Genomic DNA, 15,933 nt, shown 5'->3' on the forward strand with positions numbered 1-15,933 from the left:
GAAGTATACTGCATAAAGCGCCAAAGAGGCAGATGATTTGATCAAAGCGCCACTATCGAAGTTCGCATGACAAAGTGACGATGCTTGTCTACAAATGATTTCGGATCCGGCATGAAATCCTTCAGGCTGCAGATTCAATAAAATCATACAAATGCTCCCTCTTGCGCGCCGTCTTCCGATATTTTACTTTCAATTTGTCTCCGTCGACTGCTCAGAAACATCTCCACCATGTGCTTGCTTGATACCGGCGAAGGCATGTCGTGTGGATCTCCAAACGGACCCAATTTATCCGGCCGCTCACAAGCCCTCGCATTCTCGTTGGTCGTTCTTCTAATCGAGCGGCACTGCTGAGTCCTCGAGTCCGAAGAAACTGTAAGACGCCGTGCCGAGTATCTGCGATACCGCTCGCCTGCCGATTCTGTCTGTTGAGAGTCCGCTCCACGCCTCTTAGGGGTGGGAGAATCAAGTGTCTGAAGTCGATTGCTTGACCTCGCTTGCATTGGCGACAAGGCGGGCTCATTCTCGCGCGTGCGTACTCCCGTGGTAGTCAAAGTGTATCCCTGAGAATAATTGTGCACACTAGGAGAAGAGAAGACTGAATCCGCGGATGGAGAAGCCTGCTCTTTTGCGTGCTCATTTCTAGACGGCACAATCGTACGGACGCTCGACGACCGACTGAATGGCCGGGAGAAATTATTGCTTGGTACAACTTTGCCGTCTGTTCCCTTTTCACCCTCGGAAATACTCTGGGAGAGATAGCTTGTCTGAGGGTACGGGGATTCGCTGTTTTCGGAGACTTGGCGAGGAGCTGAGGATAGAAAGTCCCCGGCCTCCTCGTGAATCTGTGCATCCTCTCTATAGTGGTCTCTAGGGGGGACGATTGTCTCGAATCTTGCCATCTGTGAAGACATCCATTGTTTCCATTCAGCGCTGGGCCGCACTCGGTTTCCACTGGACGAAGAGCGAGCAATACGCTTTGGGGAGGAGTAAGCGGTCCTTTGGCTCTCATAGATAGTCACCATCCCTGGCTCATCCTCCGTTTCCGAGGAATATAAATCGATAGTCTGATCCTTCCTTTCAGGAGAGTTCCCACTGGTGGTCCGAGAATAGATGCTGGGAGAATTGGAGAGAGTCTCTGGGTCGGCTTGACTGGCGACGATCACGCTTCGGGAATCGTCCTCGGCGTCTTCAGCACATGCAGCGGCAGGTTCCTCTGCATTGCCGACTGCACTGAAATCCAGGGTTGCGCTCGCTTTCTTCCGCGCACTTGATATCCTTCGGGAAGGCATGGACGACCGGGAATGGCGCTGCGTCTGCTTCTGAGGAGATGAACTACCTGCGTTGGCCGTGGCAAATGTCCTGGAAGTCGCAATTGACGCATCACTTGGTATCTGACGGATGGTCTGCCTGCTGCGCCTGGGGCGAAGAGAAGACGTGCGCGCTGGTATGAGTCGATGCTCTTTGACTTGGCCCACTACAACCTCCTCACTGGGACTTGGCGTATCTTCTCTGCCGATCCGCCTCAACAACGCATCGTACAAGTGCTTACTGTCGATGGAGCCGTCTGGTCGTATTGGACTTGGTCTTGGTGGAAGCTCGGAACCAGCACGCCCGTTAAAGTCTCCTTGTTCGTTAATAATGGACAGACAGTCACACTCGGGTGCCCTGCGGGTTGCGATCGTATTTGCGACGGTCGAGTCGGCCCAACTTGTTACACGAGAACGGGAAGTCGCAAGACTTTCATTGCTTCGAAGACTCCGCACCGTGGGTGGTCTGCTCTGGCCGATGGTCTCACGGGAATGGTCAAATTCCTCAGCATGGCTAAAATCGCCATCATATATGGTCGACGATGGGCCGTAATCGTGTTGCTGAAGCGAGGGGGGTGAAGCTTCCGCTTGCCCCGGAGCCGTTGATGTCTTTGACAGACCCAAAACTCGCTTCAGCCCTCTCTTGATAGATGAAGAAAGAGCGCGTGCTTTTCCACGAGAAGAAACTCTTTTTGACTGCCCCGCAGATGGTGACGCATCTGTGTCCATACCCGAGCCGCTGTTAGTGCGAAATGTCTTTCTGAAGGGCTTATGCTCACGTCTCGGCTTGAGCATGGTGATAGACGATTGCCTTTGACCACTGGATTGTCCGACCATGTTCTCCTGGAACTGACTGCGCGCGAGTTGGATAGCTGCTTCTTGACTCTGCGCGTGGCGGACGGTTCTAGGAGATTGACCACTTTTTAGAAAAGACATGGAGTGTCTCAACGTCCTGTAGGAGCGGGACGTGTCAAATTGCTCTGTGTCATTGAATCTCCGAGCATATGCATCAGATGAGAATTCGTGAGAGATATACGAAGAGCGCTGTCTGGTTGAGAACATCGAACGTGCTTTACGAAGCCGGCGATAGGAGGAAGGCAGCGAGGAGTCACGACCATCCAGGCCTCGAAACTCACTTATGGGCGGCAAGGCCGCCGAGAAAGTGAGGTCATCGTCGCGGCTCTCTATATAGCTCGCTATGGATCGGCGAGAAGGTGAAGCGTCTTCGACTGATGGATCCTTGGCCGGGGCTTGCGTGTGACGGGGTGGATGAGGTGGTCTTCTCGATGGGACTGCCATGCTTTCCGGGCCACCTAGACGGTCATACGAGTGCTTCGAGTCTGCAGACGATCTGTCCGAGGAGCGCAGCATGGCACGAGTGGCAGCGACAGCCGCATGCTGTCTGGCAATAGACGGGTCGAACGGCTCCGAGGGCAGGGAGGACTGACGCGATCTGCGCATGGAGCGAGCGGACTGACTTCGTCGCAAGCGATCTTTTGCGGTCAGGGATATAGACGGCATTCTTGGTATAATTTATTCGAAGGGGATATAGTTGAGTACTGATGTGAGCTAAGGGATGAGTATGAATGAGAGAAGTTCTACAACTGGAGATACCTTATCGTTGGGTGTCCGGTGTTAAACAATGGCAGCCGCCCCGAAATAGAAGGAGCTTGGTGTGATAACGGCAACTTGATGGCAACAGATCCCAGGCGCAGCTTCCTTGTTGCTTCAACATCTACACAATTGGCAGTTGTTGCAACAGCCCATTTTTTGTAATTCCTCTGCCTTTACCTATAGCCACGGAAAGAGGGATTAGACCCGAAATGATGTTAGCTCGTCGATTTCACCCCAAAACAGCTACTGGGTGCCCCCAGGTGATATTCTCCTGCGTATAGCAAAGGCAATCTCTCCTTGCGATATGAGCTGTCTTGAGTCTCTTGTGATCACTCATTGAGTCACTCCTGAAGACAATATTTCTTCAGCGGTACATCTTCATCAGAAAATCGAGAAAGCAAACCGACAGCCTCTTCATTCCCTTTCTTCCGCGCCAGTTGAATGTCCTCCGGCTCAGGATGTACCCCATACTCGAGCAGAAACCTCAGTATCGGCATCTGGTCATGATAAATCGCAACGTAGGTGGTACTACAGAACGCCGGCTCCTCGTCAACACGCACGCCGTTGCACCAAGTCAAAAAGTCATCCTCTATACCGCCAAGCTCCAGAAGGGACCGACTATCAATCTCCCGAAGAAGCTGGACATGACTCGTCTCCCACCTCTTGTCGTAGCAGTCGCCCAGCCGGTTCGGATCCGCGCCGTGGGCGATGAACAATCTAACCATTTCTAGGTCCCCTTTGAAAATTGCAGCAAACAGCGCATCACGCGCATAATTTGTTCCATGGAGACCGTTTTCCAGCAGGAAGTGCAACATGTCCGTATCTCTATGATTCATGGCCATAGGCAGAACATACCAGCAATGATCGCACGATTCGTGGCGCAGTAGGATGCGAATGATCCGGCGCTGATTATGCTCGATTGCCCAAAGGAGCGGACACGTATTCACTCCGTAGCATGATTCTCCCGTCTCACATAGAAAGTCCACAAGGTCCTCGTGACTGTTCTGCGCGGCGAGATAGAGCGGTGGGATGTTGTTAATGTAGCCCATCGGACACCGGAACATGGTCTGTGCGCCGTGGTCGAGAAGAAAATTGACTACGCGTTTTGAACCAGCTTGCACGGCTACCAGCAGCGCACGCTGAATGAGCACCGTATCCTCGACCGTCCAGTTGGTGGTGCATAGAGGGTGTTTGTACGGGTTGCTCACACGGGGCCCTTGAAAGGAATCGGCGGCGACTGCCATCCTCTTTAGACATTCCCTGGTGAGACCTTCATCATCGTGGGCAGCGGCGCAGCATAGAGCGTCTCCATGGCAAGCTTGGTAGCTGTGTTTCCTCAGACATGCTTTCAAGAGATGGTACAATCCACGAGAGGATAGCACGAGGGCCCTGAGGTCCCTGTAGCAGACCAGATGGGTGGCGACTAGAAAGATGACTTCGTTTGGGAGTTTGGAGAGGAACATGGCGAAAATCAGCCTGCTTGAATGCAACTATAAAATGTGTGGATTTAGGAATAAAAAGGACGCTGACGAGACTGACGAGGCTCTGCGGGGCTTTGATCACTCTGAGGCTGAGACTTGAGACTAGTCTTCGATGCGATACGCTTACTTTCATTGTACATAATATGAGCAGGACATCTATCAGGGATGTCAGAAGCCTTGCCATTTCCGTAGTGAACGACCATCCTGACTCGTGGTAAAACCAGGACACGTTGCCCTGCCTCCTGGTTTGTTATGGATACAAAGTGATCCAGTTGCAGCTGTTCTGTTTCATTGACTGGACGCCTTTGTGATACCAGGGTAGCTCCGACCAAGTTTATTTGGCCCACGGATGAATCCTCCAGGTGTTGGCGATGCGTCACTAATTGAGTCATGCAATGGAGCCCAGGCCTGGCTGTGAGTCATGAATATATACAGTAGCGGCCGACCAGGCCCAAAATATAGATAGACATTGTGTTTTGGTTTGAAGTACTTTCCGTAAAAGAGCATATATAATTCTAGTCGCCCATTCAACAATATCCCCACGACCAATAATGATACACTCCCCACAAGGTCCTCTCGAACAGTCGATATGTCGTCATCTCCAACCAGACGAGAAAAAATTCACCTTGACGGCCGCACCCTCGAAGGAGGAGGTCAATTAGTGCGCATCGCGCTGGCCCTGTCCACCATCACCGGCCAACCCATCACAATCGACCACATCCGCGGCAACCGCACCGGCAAGAAGGGTCTCAAGGCATCCCACCTGGCAGCCATCAAGTATCTGGCAGACGTCAGCGGGAGTGCCGTCTCAGGGGCCGAAGTGGGCTCGTCTTCATTGACATATCATCCCCTCCCAGACGCAGAGACCTGCGTTCGGCAGAAGCAAGAGATTAACATCCGCCTTCCAACGGCTGGGGCTATATCACTGGTCTTTCAGGCTTTGTATCCGTATATTCTTCATACAGCCAGCTGTTTAGCAGACGAAGAACCAGAACCACAGCCCGTCCGTGTGAGTATCACAGGAGGCACAAATGTGTCCCTTTCTCCGTCGTATGATTACATCTCGCAGGTCCTGGTGCCGAATTTCGCCAGGGTCGGGCTGCCGTCCCTCGCGGTCCATCTGGAGCAGAGAGGATGGGCCACTGGACCATTTAGTCTGGGGAAGGTGACGTTCGTCATTCACCCGATGGACAGAAATGAGGAGTCTCCGTACGGGTTTCCACGAGTCGATCTAGACAGATACCCGCGGGGCGAGATCACGCAGGTTGATATCACGGTTTTGGCACCGGATACGCTCTTGGTTGGTGGATCCGATCAGCATAAAGTTCGAAAGAAGGGAAATTCGCAAATACCGGACGATACATCTCAGCCTATAACTATCCGCCAAGTCATCGAGTATGAGACCATGCGTATGTTGCGCGCTCGACTCCGAAGGATACCATCCTCGATAGTCAAACGAGCAAGGGCAGATTCTCCATCGGCCAGATCATACGAAAATGAGGAGATTGTACCTATCAGTCTGCACACCTCGGAAAGAACGCACCACCGCTCACATATTTACATTCTCATTGTGGCGCATACATCGAATGGGTTCAAGCTCGGTCGGGATGCGCTTTTCGGCGCTCACGGGGAGGATTCTCATCGAAAGTCAGGCGGCAGAAAGGGTCGACCAACAGACGACAGGAGTATAGCTCTGGAACTGGTAGAGAGATGCGTGGATGACTTTGTGCATGAGTTGTATGACCCAGGACTGCAGAGTACATCTGAGAAACGTCAGCCTTGTGTGGACGAGTATATGCGAGATCAGCTGGTTATATTCGAGGCGCTCGGGAAGTCTACGTCCAAGTGTGAAGCCGATGGCAAGGAAAAAGAGGATGAGAGGTATTATAGTCTCCATACGCAGACAGCACGGTGGGTATGCGAGCAGATGTTGGATGTGGAGTGGTAGATATCACCTATGGAATCTACTGGCCTCCCTCAAACATAACATTCAAACTCATGGATAACATCAGTGTCACCGCTTGACAGCAAACCAATATACATCTTGGCCTCATCCACCAACACACCCTCCTCCCCAGCTTCTTCCACAAACGTCTCGTCAAACAACCTCTTCGCCTGGTCCCTGATACTTCCCACCCCGAAATTCCTAAACATAGGACTTGAAACCGCCTGCTCGAATAACTCCCCAGCCTGCTGAACTTTGTGCTCCTTCACCTGGAAGACAGGGCTCAAATACACCCTCTCGACCTCCGCCCAGCTCCGTATCGCTCCAAGCGGATCAGGGAGCAGCACCAGGGCCGCCGCACAAGTGATTAGATCGAACTGGCCTGCGCCCTCGCCTTCACCTCCCGGATTCGGATTCAGATCCAAATCAGTCAAATCGGAGATATCATGCTGGTAGAAGGTAACCCGCGACCCGGTTCGCTGTGCCTTTCCCCGCGCAACCCCCAGCATCCCCGCGCTGATATCGACGCCGACGTACCCTGTCGGTCCGACCTGAGCTTCTGCGAGGAAGGTGACTAGGCCCGTGCCGCAGGCGAGATCGTGGACATGAGCGCCGGGCTGGGGGCTGCGGCGCGCATGTATTCCTCAGCGAGGCGGTGGTGGAAGGTGGCGGTATCGTAGGCGGTGCTTCGTTCGTTGTAGATGGATGCGATGGTGGAGGGGTTGGATGGAGGCATTTGGTTATGACGGGATACTATGACAACACATTGATGGAGTGTGGTAGATGGCAAGGTATACTAGCTTCCGCCCCGATTCATAGTGAGGCTATTGGACACCTGTTGGTCAATAGAGTCCCTCAGAATCCGAGATTTAGTCCATCTCCATCGATGGAATTGACTCAATCCTCGAAATATAGTTGCTACTGGCCGCTAGTTTCCATATCTTCTGATCTCATGCACGTCAGCGAAGCGGACCTGACGAGTCAGGGAGCGACACATAGAACCGACTCAAAACACCAGGAATACACTAATATCAGTCATCAACTGCTGATTCAAATGATGCGGGGTGATATCATGTTCCAAGTAGTAACCATCAAAAGCAGTACCTTATTCGAGTCTTCACTGATCGACATGACCCACCAGGTGAGCTAGTAAGGACTTGTAAGTTGTATCAAACTCTCAGCGAATTGGACCAGGAGCTCCTCATAGATTGTAGTGATTGACGTTTATATGCAGCTAATGATGAGCTGCTCATCACCGTTCGCATGATTGGTTAAACTACACTGCATAATTGTACTATACAGTTACCAGTTGGCGGTCCAGAGCTGTCTGGCCTCGGGTACAGTGACCACGGTACACACTCCCGAGGCCCGAATAGGAGGCCAATCCTAGACTATGGGGGAAGACGCTAATTAAAGAATTTTCAGTCCGTTTGGACAGCCCGCTATAATAGTTGCAACTTGCAAGGAAGGGTCTAGAACTCTGCTTTTTCCTCGTGTGTCAGCCACCCCGCGGGAGGCGTCATCAAGCTCCGCCTTTTCTGCAAGGAACTGACCAGACAGGTACGGAGTCAATGGCATGCATGTGACCTGTCAAATATGAAGCATTGCCCTTTTCTATCGTTCTACTGTGTATGAGAACCACTGTCCTTCGAGTCTTTGATTATCTGCAGAGTACATTTCGAGGTTGCCGAGACCCGGGGACTGAAACTTGAAACCATGACAGGACGAGGCGTGGTAGCCCCACCGGCACACGAATGCACAAATTACGGTTCCATTTCCTTGGAAGTTGTAAAGTGTTGTACCGTAGAAGAGGAGAAGATACAGACTAATACACACTAAGAAATAAACCCATGAACCGGTCGTTTTGTCCCGTGCTCGGTGCTCCTAAATAATACATCCTCCGTTATGACCTCCTTTTAGTCCCACTTGCTATTAGGACAAGGAAAAAAAGGAGAGGAGAGGAGAAAGGAGACAAAGCCTCCTATGTCCTCTTTATTTGCTCGGTCTTCATGACTACCCCGTTTCTCCATACTCTATCATCTCTGAAGATGCCCCGGTCCGAGTCATCAGGCATCTAGTGACCCGTCGTACTTGATTGATTCCCCACTAAGCTTGACCCTCTCGTTTACCCCAGTCAATATGAGTGCAGAAACACCTCGAGCCGATGGAACCGACACCGGTCAGTCGGGAGATTCATCTACCGATCTACCAGGAAACCTACCGCCGGTAGAGGAGCAACCCGAGAGTCCGGTCCATGAAGCGCATCGCAAGACGTCCACCCAGGAAAGCCAGAGTCAGGAGGGTCAGCGCGAAGATTCACATCAGGATGTGCGGTCCACCACATCATCGTCTGTCTTCAGTCGAGATCGATGGCTGCAGGCTAGCCGATCAGTCAGACAGAAAACCGGGCGGCTGGCAGACAGGCTAGGCCGGCCTGAGGGACAAGATGCGAATGGGCTGGGCTCCTCGTTGGTCCCGATGGAAGAGCTCGGCTCGCAGGACGACGAGAAGTTGGCGGCCTTCTTCAGAAACAACAAGGATTCGGGGCTCTCCGATCAGTCCAAGCTCCATATGGCGGTGGCTGCGGAAGCTCAGGAGCTGATGCAGGGCTTTGGTCTGGCCGAGATGCGTCATCGCAAACCGTCGGCAGAGACGAATGAAAAGGAGAGCTCGTTTCCCGAATCGGATGCCACGACGCTGGCGGATCGTGCCGCAACAGACGTCGAGGCCAATGGCAATACGCCGCCGCCGCTACTGGGAGGAGGTGTGCTGTCGGCTCTGCTCCGGCTGCAGGCGAGCCAGATGGAGCATTCGCGCACCAACAGCATGTATTCTGCCCCCGAGTCCGACATCGAATCCACGCCTACACTGTCCGGCACGGTGACTCCCACGCCAGGCGTGCACCATTCCGCCTCGAGTCCTCCGCCTACCCGTCAGAAACCCCAAGCATGGTACAAGAAGTCCAGAAACAGCTCGACTGCCTCGTTGATTCATGCGTCGATGAATATGGGCCGTATCGGCTCCGCGTCGGCCTGGGCCAATGCGAACGTACCGCCGCCGGAGATCAAAAGCGGCAGCAAGGGCAACAAGGGCAACAAGAAGAAGAAGAAGAACGACGACGAGGTGAAGCTGCGGTACCACATCGCGGACATCATCGTCCGTCAACGCTACATCATGCAACTGTGCCGTGCGTTTATGCGATACGGTGCCCCCACTCACCGACTGGAAGAGTACATGCAGATGACGGCTCGCGTGCTGGACATCGAGGCGCAGTTCATGTACCTTCCCGGCTGCATGATCATGTCCTTTGACGATCCGTACACTCGCACTGCCGAGGTCAAACTGGTCCGTGTGCCACAGGGGCTGGACCTGGGGCGTCTGGAAGAGGTCCACGGGTGTTACAAGCGGGTGACGCATGACATGACGGACATGCAGACGGCCATCGGCGAGCTGACGGAGATCATGGACCGCAAGCCGCGGTATCCGCGCTGGCTGGTGATCTTGCTTTACGGCGTTGGCTCGGCCGCTGTCGGTCCGTTTGGTTTCTCAGCGCGCCCGATCGATATGCCCATCATTTTTGTGCTGGGATGCTGTGTCGGGTTCATGCAGCTGGTTCTCGCTCCACTTTCGGCCCTGTACTCGAACGTCTTCGAGGTCACGGCGGCCATCCTGGTTTCGTTCCTGGCCCGCGCCTTTGGCAGCATCCGATACCCCGGCACGTCGGACCCGGTCTTCTGCTACGCCACCATCACTCAGTCCTCGATCGCCCTTATCCTGCCCGGTTTCTCCGTGCTGACGAGCAGTCTGGAGCTCCAGTCGCATCAGATGATCGCCGGATCGATCCGTCTCGTGTACACCATCCTCTACTCCCTTTTCCTTGGCTACGGCGTCACAGTCGGAACCACCATCTACGGCGCCATCGACTCCAACGCAACCAGCGACACCACCTGCGCCCGGCAGAGCGTCTGGGGCAGCCCGTACGCCTCTCATTTCCCCTTCGTCGCCGCATACTGCGTCATCGCGGCGCTGATCAACCAGGCCAAATTCCGACAGATCCCCATGATGGTCCTGATCGGGACCTCGGGCTACATAACCAATTATTTCAGCACCCAGAAGCTAGGCTCCTCGTCGCAGGTTGCCAACACCGTCGGCGCGTTCACCATCGGCCTGCTGGCCAACTTGTACAGTCGCCTCTGGCACGGCAACGCGGTGAGCTCCACCATCCCGGGTATCTTCACCATGGTGCCGTCGGGTCTGGCCTCGTCCGGCTCGATCCTGTCGGCGATTGAGTACTCGGATGCGGTCCGGAATGGAACGGCCGATACGTCGAGTGGTACGTCGGGAACATCCTTGACCAGTCTGGGCTATGGTATGATCCAGACGGCGATTGGCATTACTGTTGGGTTGTTTATTGCGGCGTTGGTTGTTTATCCTTCTGGCAAGCGGAGGACTGGGTTGTTTTCGTTGTAGCATTAGACTCATAGCGTTTCTTTGTTAGATCAAGCGTTCAATTATCGATGTTATCAATTCAGACATATGATATAAATATTATAGCTTCTTGTACTATTTGACGCCATCATTGTGCGCTCTTGAATTGTCGGCACTGAATCCTGCCTCTATGGTCAAATCTTGACCGTCTCAGAATAACTAGCATCATTGGTCTAGTGGTAGAATTCGTCGTTGCCATCGACGAGGCCCGTGTTCGATTCACGGATGATGCATTTTTTCCACGTTGTTTTTAATTTCTCGTCTTCTTTCAATTGTCTTTTTGCTGCACCAATTACAGTCGGGTGCCAACAAAATTGTACATAGTAACCACGGACAGAACCACGTGGACATACACACCGCTACACTGCCTCAACGACGTCACCGACACCAGCAATCAACCATCACAATCACCCTACCCCCGTTCCTCTTAACGACTGCCTACAAACTTCGGCATAGACTATGCAATAATCTAGAAGGAAATGGACAACCTCACCCTCTACATCCTCACCTTTAATTGCGCCCGCAACCCCATCGACATCGACCTCTTCGCGTCGCACTTCTTCCATGCCCTTCCCCACACGGTCCCCTCCGCACCGCACCTTATCGCCCTCAGTCTCCAGGAACTCGCGCCTATCGCCTACGCCTTCCTCGGCGGGTCTTATTTAACACCGTACTTTACCTCATTCCGGCAGGTTGTCGCACGCGCAGCCGCAAGTCGCTGGGAGGATGCGCAGTACGTCCCTGTTGTGGAGGACCATGTCGGGATGACGGGGTTGATGGTCTTCGCGCGGTCGGACGTCGTCGGAAAGATTGCGTCGGTGCAGACGGCGGGTGTCGGGCTGGGGTTACAGCAGATGGGGAATAAGGGGGCTGTTGGGGCGAGACTCGGGTGGATGTCGGAGTCAGAGTCAGAGTCTGAATCTGAGACGGTGCCGGTACCGCTGACGTTTGTCGCGGCGCATCTTGCGCCTGCGGAAGATGCGTTTGAGCGGCGGAATGAGGATTGGAGGGCGATTGTGGAGAGGTTGGTTCTCAGTACCGCTACAACCACAAACCAGGAGGAGGATTCGGAGAGCGCGGCGTTGCTTGGTTCGTCGAGGGCGACGGGGGAGGGGGAAGGAGAAGGGGTGTTTACGGCGGGTTATCTCTTTCTGGCGGGCGATCTCAACTACCGCACGTCCAATACGCTGCCACAGGCGGCGGATTTCGCGCGTTTCCCTAGCCTGGATGCCGGCGAGAGCGACCCGCTGCATTACTCGCGGCTGCTGCGCGAGGACCAGCTCATCCGCGAACGAGAGAAGGACCGGTGTTTCCACGGCCTGTCTGAAGCGCCGATCAGCTTCCCGCCGACGTACAAGTATAAACTTGGGGCGCGGGATCCGCGCGAATGGAAGTTTGTCCACAGCCGTTGGCCCAGCTGGTGCGACCGGATCTTGTATTTGGAGTCTTCGACGGCGACGGTAACGCCCTACCGTTATGATGCACTGCCTCTGTTTCCGTCGTCGGACCATCGAGCCGTTGCGCTGGCGGCGGCGGTGGTCCTGCGATCGGTCCAGGCCGGTCCATCAGATTCAGAATCTGCACCTGCGACAGACGTGCAGCAGCCGCAGCCGGCGGCTCCTTTCCCGATCGACCGGGATTGGAAACGCAAACGAGATGAGGCCCGACGCAAAGAGTTGGTGGTCGGTGGATTGGCGTATCTGGGGTTGACCTGGGAGGGCCGTCGGTACCTGGTGGGCATAGTCATTGGCGGGTTGGGAGCGTGGCTCATGCTGCGATCGATGCTCAGCGTCTGATTGCGTCCGATATGACCTGCAGTAGCCTGTGTCAGACGTGCAGGCATCTGTTTCCAAACATCTGTTTCAAGATCGCGATCTCGGGACAGGCCATGTCGATCCCGATATATCGATCAGACCTGGGGGCCATTGCTGGACATGACACAGCGATTGTATGATCGCAGCAGCGGCTAGCCAGTAGCCCATCGATCGAACTGCAGCGCTTCTAGAATTCTAGAAACCCTCCGAAAGCGGGTCCGCCGCATCACCTGCTGACGAGGCATCTGCCCAGCACTTGTCAATTTCTCACAGTCAGTCACAAGTAGTAATTGCAGATCCAGCACTAGGGTACTCCGACGCCTACACGACAGCCTGACAAGCAAAATCAGCCGGTCACCTGAGCCCGCCAGGATCTAGAACAGTCTGGAAGAAAAAGCCGAGAGAAGTCTAATAATTTGGAGGAGGCTGAGATACGAATCCAGAAGGGAAAGATCAACGAGCCGTATCCTTTATCATATATCTAGTGTCTACACAGTACAGTCAATGATAGAATAATCAAATGAAGCGTATATATATGTATAATCTTATAATGCAGTCCATGAAGATACATAGTAGATATCAATCCAAGACAATGATCGCAAAAGCAGAGATTTCCCCGTCCCACTAGCCACCTTATTAATCTCAACATCGGCTCCGAGCTAACCACAGAGTAACCAGTGGACTAAGGTAGTCTAGTAACTAAAACCAGTTAGTCAAGGTAGAGAGCTCCGCCTCGCCTCATGAAACCAATCTATCTCAGATTCTGGCGCAGAGTGGAAAATCTTGCTCGTGCTCGTATGGAATGGAACTGTCATATGACAAAGTACCAGGACCAGTAACTATCTGGATGATTCGGAAGCGGGATAAGCCGCCGTCCTCTGGTCTCTATCCTCTACCTACTCTGTAAGTATTCCTGTGTACTGATCAAGTGACCAGATGCATTAACTTGTCACGCACGATGACGGAATAGGGTCTGTAAGGTATGCAACAATCTCCTCAATTACCGTGGACTCGTACAGCTGCTGCGCGGGGCTGTATGTAGCTGAGCCAAATCCTCCCGAGGCAGAGTCATAGTGGAGCCAAGGCCAGATACAGATCCATTTACTTTTCAGAGCTTCCAGAAGGTTCAAATTCAGAGTTTGCTGGTGTGACCTGGACTTGAGACTAGGTTGAGACCAGATAATATGGTTCAGGTGCGAGGACGGGTTCTATGTGAAACTTGGTTGGGGGCGGTGGATCGTGTAATTTGGACTTTGTCTAGATGCTTATTATTTGAGCATTGAGTAAAGGAGAGTAGAGTAGATGGGTGAGGCTGTAGGAGCCTGTCTTGATATTAGTATTAATGCTGGTTAACGAGGCGCTGCAAGCCATTGTGTTGGAGATCCCTGATTATACTGACTGTCTATATTAACATCACCTAATGTGACCATAATTATTCTGCCTAGCCATAGCCATGACCAGACAGGAAATAGAGTCGGTGATGCCCAGGGCCTGTCGGAGCTGTCAGACTGACAGACTGACAGACTGACAGACTGACAGTCAGATTGCGGTGGATGTCAAGGTTGAGCCGTTGAATCGATGCGTAGATTGATTGGCTTAATCTACAGATGGATCAGATTCATTAAGTGTCATAATACTGAGGCAAAATCAAGGATTTTCACTTCCGATCTCCGTCCAGTCTAGTATACTCATAGCACACTAGAATGTAGTATATAAACCCCTTTTACCTTCGATCTTCTTCTGGACCTTTTTCCTGACAGCTGGACTCGTTCACTCATTCATTCATTCATTTCGATATTCGCTCACTACTATCTCTTTGCTACTACTTGCCAACTGCAACTGCACTGGCTACTATTGTGGCGGAGCTAGACCATCGACCATCTTCACAAGCGTGCTTTAGCTGCCATACTAGACTCCTTGTCTGTCTGCAAGACATCCCTCGGTGTTTTTGACGTCAGCCTGCGCCGTGTGGCTTAGGTTTTTTTTTTTTTTTTTTTTGTGTTTCGGGTGATTTGATTATTATTTTTTGGGTCATATTATTATTACCTATTTTTTCGGCTTCTCGACTCTATTTCTATTGCGACAAATCCGCACTGGAGCTTTTGCCTTGACGCCCAATTTCAGCCCTAGAAAGGAAAAAAAAGCTAAAACCAGCAAAAAAGAGGAAGAAAAATTAGTGGAGGAGAAAGGGGCACACCAATAATAACAAAACGTCCATCTCTCTATCTGCGACTCCTAACTCTTCCACTGCTGTCAACTCTCGGTCTCCTATCGTGATACTGTCGACATGTTTTCCTGCGCCAACTATCCTCGCGGTTGCCGTGGCCGCGCCAATATCGAGGGAGGAAAATGCCCTGATTGTGTGGTATGCATCATCTGCTCTGGCCAGATTCCCGGTTGAATAACTAACGGTGTATAGTCACTCAAACTCCGTCGGCCTTCAGCATTGTCATCGCCTTTCGCACAACCCAGAGACTACCGACGAGCCCTACCATCAGAGATCCTGAATGACTCGCCTTACCGAGCCATCGTCCAGGACCTGTGATGCGATGGATGCAATCAGAGAATGAAAATTAAAACCCATGACTCGATGACTGTCCCGCCGGCCGGGACTCGGATTCTTTTTCGCGGGAGGCTTCCTTCCTCATGCATTTCCGGAGTTACCATATACACCCTTCTACTACATACACTACACTACAGCCGTCTACGATTCGAGTCGATTGCGATCTGCGGAGTTTGACTGTGACTATGCGAGATCGCCTCGGCTGGCCGATCATCCTCTCCTTACAGGACGACGCTCTTTGATCTCTTACCCGTCTCTACATCATTGAACTGGAAGATAGAATGGACTGGACTACGGTGGTGGACTGACTGGACACAGTCACAAGGCGCAGGCGGTTATCTGATTATTCCCTCCTTACTATTTCTTTTCATTTCTTTTTCTTTGATCATCTATCTGCACATACCATACCCTGTTTAACTTGATGTCCATTTTTCATGTTTTCGTGTACGCAGTATACCCAACCCAACCCAATACACCGTCTTCGCAACCTCGAACCAGCATTATAAAAATAGTCCAAGACATCCTTCTCGAACACCGGGATCATCACCCCCCGATCCGGGCCAGTCCAGAAAACCCAGCAAGCCAACAAACACGCATCTGTGGATCCCATCCCGAGACTTGGGTGCCTGAAACGGAGCTAAGTGAGATAGCGGTGGAGTGTCTTGGCGATGGCCTGCAATACCGTGAAGAGGATTAGATTAGGGGTTTCACTAGGATTTCA

At 52.6% G+C, this 15,933-nt stretch overlaps 6 protein-coding genes and 1 non-coding gene across 7 annotated transcripts, besides 4 other annotated features; 4 read left to right on the forward strand and 3 right to left on the reverse strand.

Moving 5' to 3' along the window:
• Nucleotides 1-143: 143 nt before the first annotated feature.
• On the reverse strand, nt 144-2,828 carry NFIA_079600 (uncharacterized protein; the record flags this gene model as incomplete). Its single annotated transcript, XM_001259915.1, has 1 exon — nt 144-2,828. One exon carries the CDS (start codon nt 2,826-2,828, stop codon nt 144-146), a length of 2,685 nt encoding a protein of 894 aa, XP_001259916.1.
• Nucleotides 2,829-3,262: 434 nt separating this feature from the next.
• On the reverse strand, nt 3,263-4,384 carry NFIA_079610 (F-box domain and ankyrin repeat protein; the record flags this gene model as incomplete). The annotated part of the gene is made up of 1 exon (XM_001259916.1): nt 3,263-4,384. The coding sequence occupies one exon, from the start codon at nt 4,382-4,384 to the stop codon at nt 3,263-3,265; it is 1,122 nt and encodes a 373-aa protein (XP_001259917.1).
• Nucleotides 4,385-4,991: 607 nt separating this feature from the next.
• On the forward strand, nt 4,992-6,350 carry NFIA_079620 (putative RNA 3'-terminal phosphate cyclase; the record flags this gene model as incomplete). Its single annotated transcript, XM_001259917.1, has 1 exon — nt 4,992-6,350. The coding sequence occupies one exon, from the start codon at nt 4,992-4,994 to the stop codon at nt 6,348-6,350; it is 1,359 nt and encodes a 452-aa protein (XP_001259918.1).
• A 29-nt stretch (nt 6,351-6,379) lies between these two features.
• NFIA_079630 (class I SAM-dependent methyltransferase) lies at nt 6,380-7,164 on the reverse strand (the record flags this gene model as incomplete). Its single annotated transcript, XM_001259918.1, has 2 exons — nt 6,380-6,971; nt 7,145-7,164. The coding sequence occupies 2 exons, from the start codon at nt 7,162-7,164 to the stop codon at nt 6,380-6,382; spliced, it is 612 nt and encodes a 203-aa protein (XP_001259919.1).
• Nucleotides 7,165-8,486: 1,322 nt separating this feature from the next.
• Nucleotides 8,487-10,817, forward strand: NFIA_079640 (threonine/serine exporter family protein; the record flags this gene model as incomplete). Its single annotated transcript, XM_001259919.1, has 1 exon — nt 8,487-10,817. The coding sequence occupies one exon, from the start codon at nt 8,487-8,489 to the stop codon at nt 10,815-10,817; it is 2,331 nt and encodes a 776-aa protein (XP_001259920.1).
• A 180-nt stretch (nt 10,818-10,997) lies between these two features.
• NFIA_079650 lies at nt 10,998-11,068 on the forward strand. The gene has a single exon. It is a non-coding gene; the product is annotated as a tRNA-Gly (tRNA).
• A 246-nt stretch (nt 11,069-11,314) lies between these two features.
• Nucleotides 11,315-12,631, forward strand: NFIA_079660 (putative inositol 5-phosphatase; the record flags this gene model as incomplete). The annotated part of the gene is made up of 1 exon (XM_001259920.1): nt 11,315-12,631. One exon carries the CDS (start codon nt 11,315-11,317, stop codon nt 12,629-12,631), a length of 1,317 nt encoding a protein of 438 aa, XP_001259921.1.
• Nucleotides 12,632-14,149: 1,518 nt separating this feature from the next.
• Nucleotides 14,150-14,196: a microsatellite.
• Nucleotides 14,154-14,187: a microsatellite.
• A 219-nt stretch (nt 14,197-14,415) lies between the features above and the next one.
• Nucleotides 14,416-14,440: a microsatellite.
• Nucleotides 14,441-14,627: 187 nt separating this feature from the next.
• Nucleotides 14,628-14,647: a microsatellite.
• The last annotated feature ends 1,286 nt before the right edge of the window (nt 14,648-15,933 follow it).

This window comes from Aspergillus fischeri, genomic scaffold, assembly GCF_000149645.3.
Source record: "Aspergillus fischeri NRRL 181 1099437636264 genomic scaffold, whole genome shotgun sequence".
In the NCBI taxonomy this organism is placed as follows: domain Eukaryota; kingdom Fungi; phylum Ascomycota; class Eurotiomycetes; order Eurotiales; family Aspergillaceae; genus Aspergillus; species Aspergillus fischeri.